Source organism: Opisthorchis viverrini (genome assembly GCF_000715545.1).
Source record: "Opisthorchis viverrini unplaced genomic scaffold opera_v5_77, whole genome shotgun sequence".
Lineage (NCBI taxonomy): Eukaryota > Metazoa > Platyhelminthes > Trematoda > Opisthorchiida > Opisthorchiidae > Opisthorchis > Opisthorchis viverrini.
Window position 1 is genome coordinate 584,117 of NW_008751733.1, and position 18,172 is coordinate 602,288.

Consider the following 18,172-nt stretch of genomic DNA (forward strand, 5'->3'; position numbering starts at 1 on the left):
GGTTACGTTACTGCTGTTGATATTGATGACAAAGGCTGTCGCAGACGAAAGTTCTCCTCTTTTGTTCATCCAGTCGATTAGGGTTGAGTGAAGGGGAGTTGTACTTTTGAGCTACCTAGTTGGTGGAACATGAGAGAGAGTTTTCATTGTTCTCTTATGGGACTTACCAGATGAGTGTTGTAAAAACAATAGTCCACATTGTTGTCAGCGTTACAGGTTGATGTGTACCAGCTATATTAAGCAACGCTGTTCTCAAACGTTCCTATTCCAAACATTTCCAGGAGGATTTACAAAAGAATGTGAACCATTCAGCGGCTCAAGTGCGCGAAGAGTTTGAGCAGGGTACGATTTCAAAGGAGAATAAAAGACAGCATGTGGATACCCTGACACTACCAAAGGGGTCCAAGATCCCGGGTCTGGACACAGTCCCACCTCCATCGCCTACGGGTAAGTTCTGTTCGCTTTTGTCGATTGAACTAAGTTCGATTATTGGAAAGATGCGTTTCCAACTGGCTGGTATCTCATCATTACCTATCACTTCATTAGGCTACAGAGCTGAGTTTGAGGCGAAGGCGGAAGAATTGTTAAACTGGTTGGAGAATTGCGCCGAGGCACTTGAACTGGTCACCATGGACAAGAATGGCAATCCCTTGGATACTCCTGGAGGGCAAGCGAAAATTTCAGAACGTAAAGTAAATGAAACTGAGGCTACAGCATCACCCGAAAATCCAACGAATGTTATCAACCGGATTTCCAGAGAGGTTGCGGACTGGCGTGAAACCATGCAAAAAGTTTTGACGATGGGTGAACGATACCGGGAGGAGTTGCTTGAAGGTCAGTTCGCAAGTATTACGAAACATTGGTAATGTGAGGTTGTGGCGTGCTATTTGATTCTATCGCTACATTTAGCAGTGATTGCTTACATGCTAAGTCGCAAACTCGGGATATACCATTAATGGGAACACCATTGTGGTGAAACACTGTCTCCGCCTTCGTGAGGAATAAAGATCGATTTCCATTCGATGATGAAGCTGTCTTTCACAGGATCCACTTAGAGCTACTTCGAGATTCACTATGCCTTTCACTTTTCACCTTGATAGAATTGAGTACAGGCAGAGACACTGGTATGCAGACTAGTAGTTACACACTTGAGGTTTATCAGTAATGGGTGCTTAGGTTAGGTCGTCATTATCAGCTTTACGAACCGCATACTTGTCGTACAGTCGTTGTAGCTATCACATTTTGGTTCACCGATGATGTGGGGAGGTGGGGTAGGTAGCTGCGCATTGGAAGCGTGAGCTGATAAATTGGTGCGTAAATACAGGACTTTCAATTGGAGGCTTGGGAAGGGAGCTATGCAATGGAGGCAATAGACTGGATGCACAACCGCCATTGAGGGCACGACTGGGCGATTTCTGACGTGTCTAAATATTGATGTATCCCGTCTCGGAGTCCCATCCAAGAGGACGGCAATGACCAGCGTAGTTACGTTTGCCGGCAATGTGCTTCATACTTCGCTGCCTAGTCATTTTTATCGTCAGCCTCGTTTGCACCCTTAGCGTGGCTGTGAAAAAAGAACCTGTCGAGGAAGTCGGCCGATTGGCATACGGAGCACGTTGTCAAGCCAGTGCAACCATCGAGGTGTGATCAATTCATCTATCGTGGGCGAGTTAACTCTTCCAAAAATCATTTGGCGCACTTCAGCATTGCTGATATGGTGTTAGCACCAGACTAAGGCAACCCTCCGAGGACATAGATGGTGAGACATTGAAAGCTTATACCACAGGTAACGCAGACTCGCAGAAGCCCCCTGGCCTTCCCAGTCTATATGGAAATATCATCACCTTCGACCAAAAAATCTGACTCATAGGGCAGTGCGAGGTAGTAGGGGACCCTGCCCAGAGCCGATGGCTCAACAGTCCGACCCACTTGGTTGCAGCGCCCGGCTAGGTCCGTGGAAGCAAGGAATAAGGCATTACTGTCTCACTTCTAATGCACCTGCGCACAGTAGGGTTTCTATTGAGCAGCAGCGGGCTCTTTGGTTTTAAAAGTACTTCGACTGTTGGGGTTCCCAAGACGGAACTTTGGGTGACGCGTAGGTTCGACAATCCTGAATATCAGAAGGAAAAATTGGGTTCGTAATTCTACGGTACTATTTACACAAGAGTAAGCAAACGTGTACGTGGCGTCTGTCTGTCACTGACCAGCACCGTTAAGTGTCAACGTCCGCAAACCAAGCAACGGCGAGTGGGATGGTGGCTCACTAGCGTGGGTTGTGGTCAATCCTTCCGACGACAGTCTCGTGATTCTCATTGGACGTGCCATTACACGGAACTCATGATAAAACGAGTCAAGACAGGCTCAGCAAACGGAACATGAACGCTAATGGGCAAGTAGGTCAGCAGCGCACATACACACAGACACATGTCAACACACAGTGTCGGACAGGACGGCCGCTGCGGCAAGGTGAGTGGCGGGTACGGATAAGCAAAACAACTGGAGATCAAAACCACAGTCGGAGTTAGCAAATGAATGGGGGAACTGACATAAAGTCCAGTTGGACTCAACATCGACCGTACTGAATATTGCGCCGGCGGTCACGGTCAACCGTTTGGCTTTCGGAGTGTGCGATTTTCCGGGCCGACCTTTTCTAACCCGTCCTTCCTCGGAGGAAGGCAGCATCGCTGCTGTCATAAATAAGGACATGTTGGTTGCCTAGTGGAAACGCCTTACCGCCTTCACACTTTTCTCACACAGGACAGTACGACTTTACCCGCCAGAGCGTCTCGTAGCACGATTACTCGTAGAGCGGGTCTCGCTGCTCTTAGTCTGACTGCTGTTCTTTGGCCTTCCTGGCATAGTTTCACCTTGTGGAACGAAGTTCCAGCCAGTGTAGCCGGCGGGATCATTGTGGCACTCAAGTCCAACCACCAGGTCAAGTGTCAGCTTTGAGTCGTTTTAGGTTAGGGTGAGACGTTTTCAAATCCTGATCAAAGGAGTGGTTGAAATCCTGTTTGAACTCATCATACCTAATGCCAGTTACGAACAACTCTAGAAGAGCATCAGAAGGGTTTGGTAAAGAAGCGGTAGTTTTCGCTTTTGACAAAAATCTTCATCAGGCCAAGTGCGTAGGTCACCAAGTTGGCAGGTCTTAAGGCAGTCGGAGAACCACTCAGTAAGACGTCTTCAGATTAGTGCACTAGATCAACGTTGAATGTCAATTAACAGTTTTCTTCGCTTTGTGTGTTTGCCTGAATCTTGCGCTGATGATTTGGGGGAGTTTCCAAATGGCTCCCATCAGGTTTGGTTCCTTAATCTTCTAGTTCGAGGTGCTTCAGTTGATGATTGACCGCGGGTGCTATTGGTAGATTTCGTCAGTATTCTTGGGCTTATGAGTGTTACGACAATTAAGTTGCGGGGAGTGAAGGTGGGTGAGGTTAAGAATCACGGAAATCTCGAATAATTCATGACAAGAATCTGACAACATTCGTACGGATCACTGAGTTCCCTCACAGGAATTTTCGGTAGCAGACGATGCATTTGGTATGGGTTATGTGGGACGGATGACCTTAATGGTCGGGTTTTTATGTTCTGCTTGAATCTCAACGGCAAGAGGATGGTTTGGAAAAGGCCGCCACAAACCACATTCCACAACATAACGGCGCTATCACACATGCTTCTTCCAATACACTATTCTCAATGGAAGGGGTTGGAGATTTTTCGACAGTCTGATCAAAAGAACCTCATCAGAAATCCAGTCCAGATTTTGCAAGATTATTAGTTAGATCACCTGTTACAAAAACGCCAGAAAGCGTTGGACCACCCTATGGTACCGTCGTTCGCAGCAAAACATTTGCAATCCAGTTTATATACTGGCAATAGGTGTATGTACGAAATTCTGACTGAAGTTTCTCATCCAGGGCAACCAACATGTTAGTTTTGGGGTCATAGGAATTTGATCTTTTTTTCATTTTCCTTGCTAAGACAACTTCAATTGGATGGTGCCTAAAAGTACGAAATTTTCATGAAAGAAATGCGACACCTCATCATCCTGTCCAAAAGAGTCATTCTCCAATCTTCGTATGGGAAAGTGTATCACCATTAGGTGTACTAAGATGCACACATCAGTCATGTTAATCAGTCGACGGAGTCAAATTTCTGGCTCTTTAACCTCACTCTATCCGACTGAAATTGGTTTCTTCTTTACGACTGTAAAAAATATTACTTTCACACACGGTTCATCGCTGTTGAAGCTTACCGGGCGACAAATAAGTTCCATCACTTGACAATAAAGTTCAGTTTAAAACAGAAGGTGTTGAACATGAGGACATCAGGATGGAAATGTTTCTTTATTTCATCACAATTACGGATCCCTGTAGGCTTATGAGTTTATCGGGCGCATACTGGGATTAACATCTAATAAATTCGCATATGAACCTGGAGCTCCTTGAGAGTAAAAAAGCAACTTATTAACACTATTAGATGGTTAACGAATTTGATGCGTACGTTCACTTGGATTATTCGAAATTTCGGCTGACATCTGTACATTGACAGTAAGGTGGGACATTTGAGCAGAATAATATAGTCATATTATCAAAGACTGGCTCACCTTCTATCTTGTGATGCTGTTAACCTAATTCAACCAGTCTGGATCTCCACACGACCGAGATCCAGTTAAGCAGTGTTTTCTAATCTGGGATAAGCAAGACTTTCACAGAGACAGGAGGCATTCCAAAGGGTGCCAGGATATCTCCTGATTCAAAAATATTTCAAGAAAATTTGACGAGCTAATTTAAATGCCATTCCTATGAAGATTAAAAAATATTTCCCATTAATCCGTTTAACAACGGTAACAAAACTACATAGTTCGTTGAATGACGAAATTAAGTTTTCTTCTTATCAGTCACGTACCGAAATAGTCAAATTACAGCACAAAAGAGTAAAATAAGTTGACGGATAGGGCCAATCAGTTCGTGAACTAGCCGGATCTATTATTTTATCGCCAGAACTAGTTAGTGGCGCATTGCAAAGTATTCTTTGTGCATAGACTCGGGTGACAGTTGCTGATCAGCATGGCTTCACTAAACGTCAGCAGTATTTCGAAGTATGGTTGGAGTCTCCGTAGCAACATTCTATTGAGCAAAGCTGTTACAATTTTACCACGAATGGCGATAGCTGACCGGTACTGAACACGAAAAGTCTGTGTCTATTGATTCATAGGTCCATTGTGTCAGACCGAGTTTGAACTAATCTCTGCCTCCCGTTTTGCAGTGGGTGAATCTGTTGAAGAACTGGATCAACTTTTCGACGAAGTCGAAGAACGGTGGGCGTATCTTACTTCGTTGTTAACTGAAGCCGAGCGTCAAGTTCGTGTTGCCACAAACAAAGCCCAATTTCATGAGGAAGTTTCCAAACTGCTCAGTCGACCTCAAGAGGAGGCGGATACTGGTCCGGTGAAACTTGATAACGTTGCAAATGCTTCAGCCAAGCTACCATCAGATGTTATAGCTCATCCAGCAGAATCCGTCACAGAACGTGAGTAATACTTCGGAGAAGTGCACATCTGAAGACTTTTTAGTTTTACACTCGCGATTTCGTTACTAAATTCCACGCTCACATTCCATGCTTACACTTCCAACCTTACATATATATACTTTGCTGCGACTACCGCAAAACAATAATGTATGAGTAATGTTTGACAAAGCAAATGAGATTTTTTGAAGGAAATTACTCACAAGGTTGCGAAAAACTGTTCAACAGTTCACTATTGGCTTCGCCCTTCTTGGAACCCACCAGGTAGGTACCATTCCCGAATTCCTGTTAGCCCTATGTCCTACCTGAACCCAAATTGCACGAAATTGCACTCGGAAATACACTCGTTTGCGCACCCATTTTGTTTCAACGGGAGATTCATTTGAATTCTAGCTGAAACTGTCTGTGTGACATCATTCAACTTGATTTGCGGCAACCGTGTGAGTAGTTTCTTCACTAAGATATACCGCGATATCTCGAATATCGTGCCAACTTAAAGAAGAGGTGGTCTGTACTCAGCACATTTGTTTGAATAATATTACAAATAAAAAAGATCCAGCTGGGATTCAGTTAAGTACCCCTTTTGAAACCAAACTGATATGCAAATGAGTGCACTTCGCCATTATGGGGTTCCATGTTGCTCAGATTTCCAAACTTACCAAGCAAATATCAGGGCGATGCGTGTTTCACCTGAGTTTGTGCAGATGCAGATAAATCCTATCATTCATCAACAACGTCTTGAGCTTGAATTAGGATTCGAACAGTTTTTTTCTTGTACTACTAAGTAAATTTAAAACTGGGTATTTTACGCAAAAAGACCAGAGAACATCAATCCTACCATAAGTTTTCCAGTCAAATATGACCACATGCCTGTGCAGCAGCATTCTATATCCCAAAAAACGGCGAATCAGGTTCTACTCAACGGGGTAGAATAGTGACTTCAGGTGGCCTCATCTTAATTTACCCAACCTACACAGTAGACGCGCAAAATTCTCAGCGTCTTTTAGGATAAATCAAGGTTAAATTGGATAATTTTTTCACAGACCAAATGCATCACGCACAATTTATTTGGAAGTAATTGAAAATGACCCGAAATCCTTTAGTCCAGTTGGTTTGTACGTGTCATATCTAACTGATGTTCCGGCTCCAGTGCCTAGTGCCAGAAAAAGATTCGCCGACAAGGAACACATTTGCCTTATTGCTGATAAGTGAGTGCGTGCAAGTTCAACGGGCATTTGGGCGGTTTATTATAGCTCGCAGTGGACATAACCATTTGTCTATCAAAGTTGCCAAAGCATGGCCCCCATTCGAAGGTAAACTGACATCAGCCCTCATCCGAACCTACACAGCTGCTCATTTGGGACAAATTTTGCCTGTTCGTTCAATTCCTATTAAGGCCCCTCTGTTGGACTTAACGTGCCGTCGACTCCTGGCCCTAATACTTTGTTCGTCTTCCTAATTTGTCCATTATAACAGTTTACTATAAACATGATTAGGTGGTTGATGTGGGGACTGCTGAATGACTGACGTCTTCTCCGGTGTCGGTAAAACACTACAGGGGGACACAATACATCGGTATCCCCAATGATCCTCGTGGGATGCGTGCAGTCAGATATAAAAACCACCTGATTAACAAAATATCCATAGAGCAACAAGATTCAAGAGCAGTGTATTATTGAGGGACTCAGCTAGGCAGATGAAGGCCATTTGCATTACATTCAAGGCAGGGGACTTAGAAGGACAATAAATATGACGAATCAAGGAGTAGCGGACAATACTACTATTATGTAGTGAATTTGTAGTGGTAAACCCGAACCGTGAAGTGTATGAAGCCCTATAAGGAGACTAGCAAGTGAACCAGGTGGACTCGAAATTTCGTTCTTAGGTGGACTATGCTAGTCGGCAACTCATGCCGTCAGCCTTGTCCGACTCAGGAAAATGATAAGTTGGATTTGAAACACTTTACTCAATATACAGAATATAAGGTGATAAGAATAAACTGACCGAAAAATTCGATAAAAAGGTGAAATAATCTTCTAGTTTCGCTCGAAATTGTAACAAAACATACATTCTTCGCTGTGACAATCGTTTTTGGAAACTTCCTCCGTCAAGTACAGGTTCGTGATTTCAATGTTATCCGTCTTCTTCAGACTTGATAGTTTGTCCTGTTTTACTCACTTCACAAATTCAAACACAAAAGTCAAGTAATCGTTCAATCGACCATTTGTTTGAAACGACTGCTAGCTCAGCTGTTTTCATCCTAATTTTTTGGAACGGACTTCGGTGTTCTGGGTGACAAAACCTCAATGATTATAGATTGCTTCCACTACTTGCCATCAGCTCAAAGAAGTATTGGATTTGCTCAAAATGTCTTATTTCAAAATTCATTCTTTAAAACAATTTTGTCGCAGAACTGCTTTCGAAAACCGAACAGCTACATAATCAATTATCACGTGTTGAGGAGACGCTACAGGAGCCGTTGGTATTCGCTAACCCGGACGACCTTGAGGACCAACTTCTCAATGTGAGGGTAAGCAAAAAGTTATCTAGATTTGGAACTGGCTGGAATGTAGCATGATTTTTCTCGCTTCATATAGTTTATCATTTTGTTAACTTGTAGCGATCGTGCTGGGTGAGTCAAAACCGAGAAAATTTGTCATATATTTACCTAAGAAAACCCAAACATTTCAAACAAAATTGATTCATAAGGTTAGATTCGGATGCGGCTCACTAATGTCTGTTTCTTAAAATCACTTTTCAATGCACTCGCAAATTTTAAAGAACTACACTAAATGTGTTTCGTACCAGGCAGCAATCTGCCTAAGTAGTAGAGTGATAAAACCATTTGGGATAAATCTATCCAGTCAGTGGCCATGACCGGGGCGCTCTAATCGACCGAGTGGTGCCAAGCGGAGCCAGATACCATTGAATGGGCTACTTAATGACCAATAGTGCACGGTGAAAACCTTCGGGTTTCCTAATATCATCCTACCAGACAACTCAAGGAGAGAACCCTTCAGGAAGTGTGGACTGATTACCCTTTGCGAATCCTTACTCTATCCTAAACATCTAAATAAGTTTCTGAAAACGCGCTTCACTCCTAAACGATTTCGTGGGATGTCAGTTGAGGGGCACAATGTGTTCAGTACTCAAGTGGACGCAACTTTTATGACCACTCGACATTTGTATTCTAGCCATCAACCATCTACATTTTTTGTGGAGAATGATGCTCGCTGTCGTAGAAAATTAGTTCAAAACAATGTTGACAAAATACTTAGCTAGGCGAGTTTTTCATGTGCCAGGTGTATACACATGGAGCCTACATTATTCGGAAAATTCCGTTTTTGTCTACCCACCTGGTCTATCTTTTGATCACACTGACGTCCCGCATTTTTTCCACAGAACCTCTTGGAAGACCTTTTGGATGAACATTCGAAGCTCAGTGAGTTGCTGGAGAAAGTGGACACAACAAAAAATGCTGACTTGGTCGGTCGTACATCTGTTGCTATCAACAGGCTCAAATCTGCTTGTGCCAGTTTGAAGACTCGACTGGGTCACACACAAGATTTGAGTGAAAAGGTGGACTTCTTCATGGTAGGTGTGTGAATCTGCCATTTAGGGACGTCCAGTCCCCCTGAGTCAGAACTAATGTGAATCGCAAAGCTTCAGATATGGTCACACTAATATTTCCCATTAGATCTGGCCGGACAAAATTTCAGGAACAAATGACTGCTTCTTTTTTTAAAAAAAATACAAGTCTCACGAGCGTGTAGAGATACTATGCTCTTTTCCAGTATACCAATTTACAAGCAACCATTTACTAAACACATCCTAACATTTACCTGAATATTCTAAAAGAAGTCATTTGCTTCAAGAGATGTAGACCAAATATCCACGATAACGTGGAGCTCATGGACCGATACGGCGGGACTTGATGGCGGCAGCCTGTGAATAACTATTTGACCCGTACTACTCCAAAGCTGGCTGAAAACGCTTCGAAGAAGAAGTTATAAACTGGAGATTCAGTCGGGTTTCCCTCAAAAACTAACTTGATATGCAGATGAGCATGTTTCGCCAAATAAATCATCACCCATTCCAATAAGGAGGTGAGATGGCCCAAGTGGTTAGAGCACGAGTTTACTGTCCGGGAGGTCCGTGGTTCGAAACCGACCTCCACCTCTCGACTTCCCCTGTCTGCGCTTGGGCAACCTGAGATTATCCCAGCCCTCGTGCAACCTTCGGGTGGCATGGCAGTTAGGTACCGAAAGGATGCTATAGCTGAACGCAACAACAACCATCTTAACAAGTGACCTAATAACAATCATGCTGTGTTTGACTGAAATCAAATACAATACGTGATCAAATTCCTGGAGCTACACTATCCAGTGTAATTCCAGAATTTTCTCTTGGGCATTTCGTCCCGTAAGTGAAAGGCGGAGAAGCACTGTAGATGTCCAACCCCTGCTTGGAATTATCAGGAGTGTCACGAAACCCCAAGGAGTTCCCAATCCGCGACATCCCGGCTGATCGTTTGAACACTTAACCGCTCAGCTACTGACAGTGGACCAGCAATGTGGTTAGCTAGCACTTAGAAAAGATAGAGCATACGTTATCCTTTAGTCACGGAGTCCACATGACGTATTGACTGCTCCCTCAATGCATAGCATCTAGGTTAGGAGCTTTGCCCGACTTGTGAAATGATTCTTCACCTCAGCTATTTATAAATGATCGATAGTGTGAAAAAGATCTGGAAAATTTTCAGTATCCATTTAAAAAAAATCCGAATATCCTCGCTACTAATTCCAGGATTGTCTATGCCTAGTTCACCACTAATACAATGTTCAAATGCCTATCTGTAGAACCAACTTGAAGGAATCGAGAAGTGGCTGTCCGATATGCGGGACTATCTGGATTCTGTGTCACATGCTGTGCTGCCCTCGCCCACCGTGATTCAGGCTCAAATGCAAGAGAGTTTTGAAGCACTCAAAGATATGGAGACCCTGGAGCCGACATTGCAGAAGGTTAGCAATACAGCCAAACACTTACAAGCCTATTTCAAGGAGGAATATCAAAAGGTGAGCGGCACGAATGTTGATGTACACAAGATTTAGGCGAGCAGAGTTCTAAAACAATTGCTTGACTAGGAACGAATTAATTGGTTTGAATCAACCCACCAAATTAGAGGTAATTCAATGTGGACCATGAGATCACGTTTGGGCATCTCTAACTGCAGTCGGATCCTAATCACGCCCTATTTTTCAAGTCTGGGTCACTCACAAGAGCTCCTCCAGTGTGGTCACACCCCCGAGGCTGTCCATGCGTAATTGCTCTTGTTAGACCACAGTGAATTTCCGATACCCTTGAATCGCGCCCTCACTGGAACGCACCTACAGTGTACACATCTGGCGATCACACCTTTAGCGACCTTGACGCCACCTGGCTGAGATGTCCAGTCAGCCAGGGCCGCTCATTGGGTCATGTTTCGACCTATTGAGTGAACCAATCATATCCCTCGAACGGTCATGCACTGGCTGACTCACGGGCATCTATCGTACACTGATGCAGTAGTGGTAGCTCGCCTGCACTGCAAACCAAGTGTTTCTGGTCCAACTGCGCCTGGTGTAAACTAGTCTTCACAACCTAACTAGGACTGAAGGAAATCTGCTGGTGGAATAGTGGTACGAACATGGAGTGAAAGAATCCCTACACCATATTCAAGCAAAAGGGATGACAACTGTATTCGACTAAGTACGAACGTCGCTCAAGCAGTAAGATTTTACTGCTGCTCATTTGCAACAATGTACAGATCGATGACCTTCTTATGCATAGTAAACTGTACGTGAATACAACGTACCTTAAAAATGCTAGATGATACGAAGATATTTTTATCAGTTGCATCTGCTGTGATGCAAAGGTGTGGATTGCAGCTCCGCTTGATTGGATTCAGAGCTATAATATTTTCGAATGGCATTGTTGGCCATGAAATAACCATAATTTGCACCCTGCCATCACAAGGCAATTATATTTACACGTTTTCTGACTGTTTTAGTGACGACCATGATTGCTGAGCTTCACAATTCGGGTCTGTCTACACTGTTGTTTTTTCCATGTAGTCTTGCTTGTTGTCCTCGATTGTGATGTCTGTCGTTGATAAATGAAACATAACTATCCAGGACTCAAATGTGGCTGCAAAGTGCCTTTAGGACACGCTCATACCATAACGATGGGTCGTGACCTTGAGTGCCTGTCGGTTGCGCTAGATGTTCGGAAGCTAGTGGAGGTGATTGATTCTGGTAATTCAGTTGAATCACACCTCCACCCAAGTGTTCGCGAAATTAAGTCGGAGGCTTGCGTTCCGTTGATCACTGATGCACACAGTGAATCATTCCTGATGCATTTATAAACATTATCAATGAGAACATCGTTTTCGGCCACAATGTGCGACCTCAAGCCAGCTGCTTTTTTCAGCAGATTCACTCAGCTGACCAGGCGAATGTTGATAGCCCGTCCAAAGGATCTCCATCTTTAAACACTTTCTTCACGCTCAACAATAGAACACACATCTCGGTACCTCATTTCGGGACACACATTTTAGTATGCCTTTCTAGTATCTCTATGCTAAACGTGAAGATATATGGAGAGACTGGTGTTTTTGTGTGGAGTGGGGTTGATGCTGAGTCCGACCAGTAGCCTACACTGCGTAACTTTTATGGCGAATGACTCCTGTGGATTGGATTCAAAATAAGACCATACGCGCATCTGCGTTGCTTTACTGAACAAAGCAGTTAAGCTTTCATCCGCCGTACAAATCGCCCTGAAAGGCTGCTTCTGGGACCAATAGCTGTACACCGGAGTTTCGACTTGAATCCCCAGGCAATGGATAGCCACCCTTCTCCAGTCACCGAACGGGTGTTCACAATCTGGCTCGGAAAATTTAAGTGTCTGTAATATGGTATAAACATGGTATAAATATGGTATAAACAGTCACGCCTTCATTTTGGAAAGGAATTGGTGGATCCTGCAAAGTGTAATAATACTCTTCAGGCTGTTTCTTTCGAAAAGGTGGAAACTCATTTATTAGGTGTCATCAGAACGGATAAATTCTTGATTGGAAGAACTTGATGAATCGGGCAACGTCTAGCTATGGTGCTCTTGTGCACTGATATCGGTCTTGTAATATCGTCCATAGCCTCATCCCCTTTCACTCTCCGATCAATAATTCTTGTGCGACAAAATCACCCTGGTGTATTCCTCCATCCTGATCAGACTGCAAAGAAGATTTTCATTTATGGAAAGGTGATTACTAAGAACACGAGGGCTTAATAAACACTACCTTGAGGAATTGCAGTAGATTTAAGTTAGAATTTCCTTACGACGGTAATCATGGTTCGGTATTATATGCAAAACCTGTTCCTTGATATAACAATCAGGTTATTATCCCCGGTCCAATATGGGTACACAGTTGTGCACCAAACTTGAACCAGGTAAACCAATCAACCATTATATTTCGAGACAACGACCACCCTTTAATTTCAGTTAACAAATATTTAATGGTAAATATATATGAAAGCGCAGTTTTTGAAAACCAAAGATATGTTCACTTTTTACGTCACCATCCTACACGTGTAAGAACCTAAGACTGAGGTGGATTAAAGGATCACTGCAGAGGTTGGTCGTGTGATGAACTTACGGTGAATGCGGTTAGTTCGTCTTATCCAGTAGAAAACGTTTCTTTATACAAGAAGCGTTCAGAACTCACTTTGATGAACAGCGTCTGACTGATTGCGGAATCATGAAGATCTACGTAGAAGCACCAGCTTAAATCCGATTCGTTCCTAGTGGCTCACCTATGGGTACTGTAGCAGAGGGTTCGTCGTACATGCCGCGGTCACCTATGCCGCTCCAACGGCATCATCTAAACCGTTATGAGCATGCCATCCGTGTACCGGAAGTCGTACTAAGAAGGCAGGCGTGATCACACGGACTCGTTTGTTCTAAATGGTCCCCAATGTTTCCTCTGTCTGGTTCGCACATACTCAAGTAACCGTGAAACAACCGAATCTTTTGCTGCAAAGGATACTGCAATATCATTTGTATTGATTTATCTCCCGTATATCTTCTAAGCAGTGTACAAAAATAACCGCTCCATAAACTTCGTGTTAAAAATCCGTGGAGTTTTTTCGACTATTTTTTTATATGTTGTGTTATAAAGAGATGTCTTTTCAGTCCGGAATGAACCAAAACCCTCCTCGTTTACTTTTATCAACATCAAACAACTAGCTTCTCGCCGACCGATTAGTGTCAGTGCAAGCAAACTGGGACGAGGTGAAAGAGTTGACAAAGTCTAACCGTGAGCATCTGGAATCACTTTTATCAACTAAGTCTGCCGAGACACCGAGCACTCAAGGTCGGTTGACAAATCTGGATGCTTTGGAGCAAACAACTTCGGTCAACAAGCAACTGAGTCTGCCGGAATTAACCGTTCAACCAGTTAGTGTCATTGGTGTGGCCGCGGTTCCCACGAATGAACCGACGCATCTGCAGAAGTTACGCGTTGATGTGGATGAGTTGGAACGTTGGATGACAGAAGCCAAAGAAAAACTGGCTAAATTTGCAACGGTTGAAACACAGACCGAGTTGACTGCAATGGAAAACATTATCCAGGCAAGTTATTGAGCGGTATCTTAATGTTTTTTTCCACTTCGTTAGTTAATTAGTTAGTTGACAAAGGGGTCGGCTGTATGAGAAATGAAGTCATCTAACCGTAGAAACGTCACGAAAAAGGAGTGAGGTTATCCCATCTTTACCTTAGATGCAAAAGAGGAAGAAACCAAGTGTTTCAAGTTGTTTTTTACTCAGCTAGATTTGTTAGGCTTTTCTCAACCTTCTTATGCCAATAACGAGTCTTTGTCAAAGAGAGGTCAAGTAAGACGGCAACATACAGAACGGAATTTTGTTTAGATCGCGTTTGTGGTATGACTTCAGTGATCACTAGCAGAACCGACAAATGATATCGGTCTGAAAGGAGAAGTGTGCAGAAAATATCGTAATGCGGAAACCTTCGTGTGCGAAGAAGTACCTAGTTGTATAATTTCATTTATCATCTAGCTGCAAGTAGATCAACATGTTTGTTGACATTGGCCTTAATTCGCTATTAGTACACTGGCCGGCATTCGATGAATTCACTCACACACGGTACTAAAAATAATCGTAATGGATGAATGCGCAGATGCGGTAGCCGGTAACCAACCGGGAGTTCATTATTTTCTCGTGTCCCCCCGTTTTTCACAGAGTTGAAGGGAGTCGCTAAGGGAGTATACTATGTTTTCAGTCACTGGTTATCCTACCATAACCAATTTTTGTTCAACGACCCTTATACAAGCTCGCCAGACACGATCTATTGTAGCGTGCCGCCACTTGACGGAATCTTCACCAGACGTTGACAATTTTGAAAGACAAACGAGTTCTTGGGATTAGTTTCAACACATCTGGAATTCCGATCGAAGGTCAGCAGTTAGTCCTACGATATAAAAGGTTCAGTAGGTCACATCGCATGAGGGGCTGATTCACGTGATCAAAACAGTGATAGCAAACAAGGGAACGCTCGTGACGATTACAATTAAAAATAGGCGAACAGAATTCGATCAGAAATAGGACCAAAGTGGTCGATGCTGTGCTAAACTTAATGCGATATACGTGAGAAGATCAATAAAACAGTGGCGTTATGTGAGTACGTGTCCAGTTAAATGTTCTCTTCTTCTAAGTGAGTATTCTGACAAAAAGGTAACTTACTTGATAGTCATCGGGTTAGCAGCATAGTCAGTGTGTAAAATCTATCCGGCTTTAGCACATAGGTAGTTGAGCCTACTCAAGCGAGACGATTAACTGATAAGTTTATTATCGAGTAAAGAATTACTTGCTCTAGAATGGCAGTGCTTCCAAAAAGCACAACAAATTTCACACCTAGTGATAATCAATCCGAGTCAGTGCAATATTTTGAACGTCAAATCTACTCATGAAGGGTTGTATAGATGAGGATACACTCAAAACTGGTTAATTTATGTAATTTACTCCTATAGTTCCTTGAGATTCACTTCAGATCTCACTGTTTAAAAGTTACAGCGAGTCCGCAGGCGATCCTACTATCTTTGAGGCTCTTCAAATAGTCATAATCTCCGGATTACAACTGCACTTTCACCTTACCAACAGGATCAAGGAGCGTTGCGTTCATATACTCGATCAGTTTTGACAGAAGGCTTAAGTCAGGCTCAAATGAAACCTTTTTTATGTTCTCAGACCTAATAGGCTGCGAAATCTGAGTCTAGGGTTGCATCTGAGGCGATGTTTAAATTGTGGAAGGATACTTATTGTGCGACAGATAAACATTTTCCAACAAGTCGCTCACGTTTATGTCTAACTCAGGGTTACTTAATTAAACACAATCTTATCTTATCTACTCATAAGGTTGCTGAAAATCCATCGACAGCCCACGACCGGTTTCGCCCTTCTTGGGGCTCATCAGGTAGGCGCAGTCCCCGGGTTTCCGTCAACCTTATGTTCTACTTCTTCTTTTCATCCTAAATACGCTTTTTCTCTCGGGCTCACTCGGGATGAATTCAAGATGATCACCAACGGCACTACTGGTCAACAACAATTTGCTCATTGTCGGACATGAGGGAATTTACTAGAATGGTATTGTGCGACTCGTGATTTGAGAAGATGTTTGCAACATTCTTGTCCATAAATATGGATCCGCCCATTCTTCAGGACCCTTATTCTGCAAAATGCTTAGTATAATCAAGATCATCCGAAACAAATGACGTTAGATCATGGAAGGAAATGTTTCTGGCACTGTATACACAGTTTATGCTTTGGAAAATGGTCCGATATCGTGTAAATGAACTGAAAACTAGGGGCAGCAACCGATCGTTCGCACACATCCATTTGTAAATCCGACTGTCTGGAAGGGGAAAACAGAACAGACTTCACTCCTCTAGGCAGACATGTGGTCATTCCCGCGAGTCTCAACAACCTGCGTACCAAAAATGGCGTCCAAACGCCAAACGCCCCGCTGTGTTCGGCTACGAATAACCAGGTTAGGACTGGCTACAAGTCGCGTGTAGCAACCACATCAATGGTAGCATGGTAACGAAGTACCGTGCCCACGTTCTCACGTGTCCTGGAACGTTGTCAGCCAATTGTGACAAAACCACCACTGCGATGCCTGCTGAAAGAAGGTGGTGTGACAGCAAGCGCGCCCTGGATGGCATGACGGCTATGCAGTTAGAGGAAGCTCGACGGGCCGACCCAATGTCACACAGTTGACACATCGACGTGATTGCGAGTACCTCAAGGCAAACTGATGCGGTGACTGCCGTGACCGACACACCATGCAACACTTATCACTATGGCTTTGCGCAGCTAAGATGTGCTGTTTTGTTTGGGGGGGGGGGCTATATGAATAGGTACATATGGTGAGACGACATAGTAACATGTGCGTGAGCAGTGCACTCAGGATGGCAATGAGGCTAAGCATAGTTTCAATGCAACTACTGACGAGTTCCTACAGTGGCGAAAGTTCCCATACTTATCAGCTTTTTGAGATCTGATCACCACTTTTTCGATACCGTTTATTTAGGTGGTTGGTAGATTAACAATTACCAGGTCCTCATTGAGGATCCATGATTATTACTATTGACAACTGGTAAACTTATTTGGCGGAAATTCGAAGATCCATCATTTTGCTTCTCAGGCAAAGGCTATCGAGCTTGACTACCAGCATTCAGTAGCCATCGTAACATAAAAATCCTTCAAAAGGTAGAGTATTGTGCGAAAACTGTCATGTTCGGTGCCTCTTTTTTGCAGTGCTTTACAGGTCTGTCTGTATGTTTACTTTCAGACGCTAAACAATGGGATCTCAGAACGTCGCTACATCCTCGCTGCACTGGACACCCACACCGCGGTTAGCATGACAGATCAGCCACTGTCAGACACAGTGTCTCTTCTGACACGCGCGCATTTTGCTGACTTGGAATCTGCTGTTGCAGCAGAACGAGAACGTCTCCGAGGAGCAATATATTATCTGGAAGATTTTACTAGTAAGCATTCTTCTTTGATCATCAGATGAAACTAAGATGAAAACCTTATTCTCACGATATCTTGCGCGATCAGTTTACCAATAATTACCACCTACTAATGTCAGGTATCTGTTGTCCGCAACATGTCAATGACTACGCACCAGTGACTTTTCAAAAACGTTGAGTACATATATTATATTCCAAATACGTAGTGTACAGTCACTTTTCTGTTAATTGAATCGGCTTCCACAATCCTTTATCTTGGGTGCGTTGGAAATCCAATCAGCATTCGGTTACCAACGTCGTGGCTCGTGTTGATATTTTAGGCCACGGGAGTACTTTTCACTCCCCTACTTTCTTGTCCTTAATTGTTCTTAACGAATTTCCGCCTTCTGTTAGCCACCTTCCATGCATGTTATTATAGTGGGCGATTTTGCCTGTCAAAGAAAGATTTCTAATGATGCAGAGGTAGTCATCGTTCGTAAATCTCGTGAGGGAAACTCTCAGACGTTTCTTGTGAACTCTGGCATAAACACATTGCCTATCAGTAATTTCTCAGGCTA

The 18,172-nt window shown here is 43.4% G+C and overlaps 1 protein-coding gene across 1 annotated transcript in view; it reads left to right on the top strand.

Annotated features, from left to right (window-relative positions):
- T265_04575 (hypothetical protein) overlaps positions 1-18,172 on the top strand; it is a gene marked incomplete at both ends in the record, with an annotated part of 227,219 nt that overhangs the window by 71,866 nt on the left and 137,181 nt on the right. Inside the window, 9 exons of the mRNA XM_009169350.1 lie at positions 282-447; positions 547-834; positions 5,272-5,535; positions 7,944-8,062; positions 8,935-9,126; positions 10,392-10,607; positions 13,813-14,200; positions 14,345-14,457; positions 17,408-17,630. Of these exons, the coding sequence (XP_009167614.1) occupies positions 282-447; positions 547-834; positions 5,272-5,535; positions 7,944-8,062; positions 8,935-9,126; positions 10,392-10,607; positions 13,813-14,200; positions 14,345-14,457; positions 17,408-17,630 (1,969 nt within the window). The remainder of the gene's footprint in view (positions 1-281; positions 448-546; positions 835-5,271; positions 5,536-7,943; positions 8,063-8,934; positions 9,127-10,391; positions 10,608-13,812; positions 14,201-14,344; positions 14,458-17,407; positions 17,631-18,172) is intronic.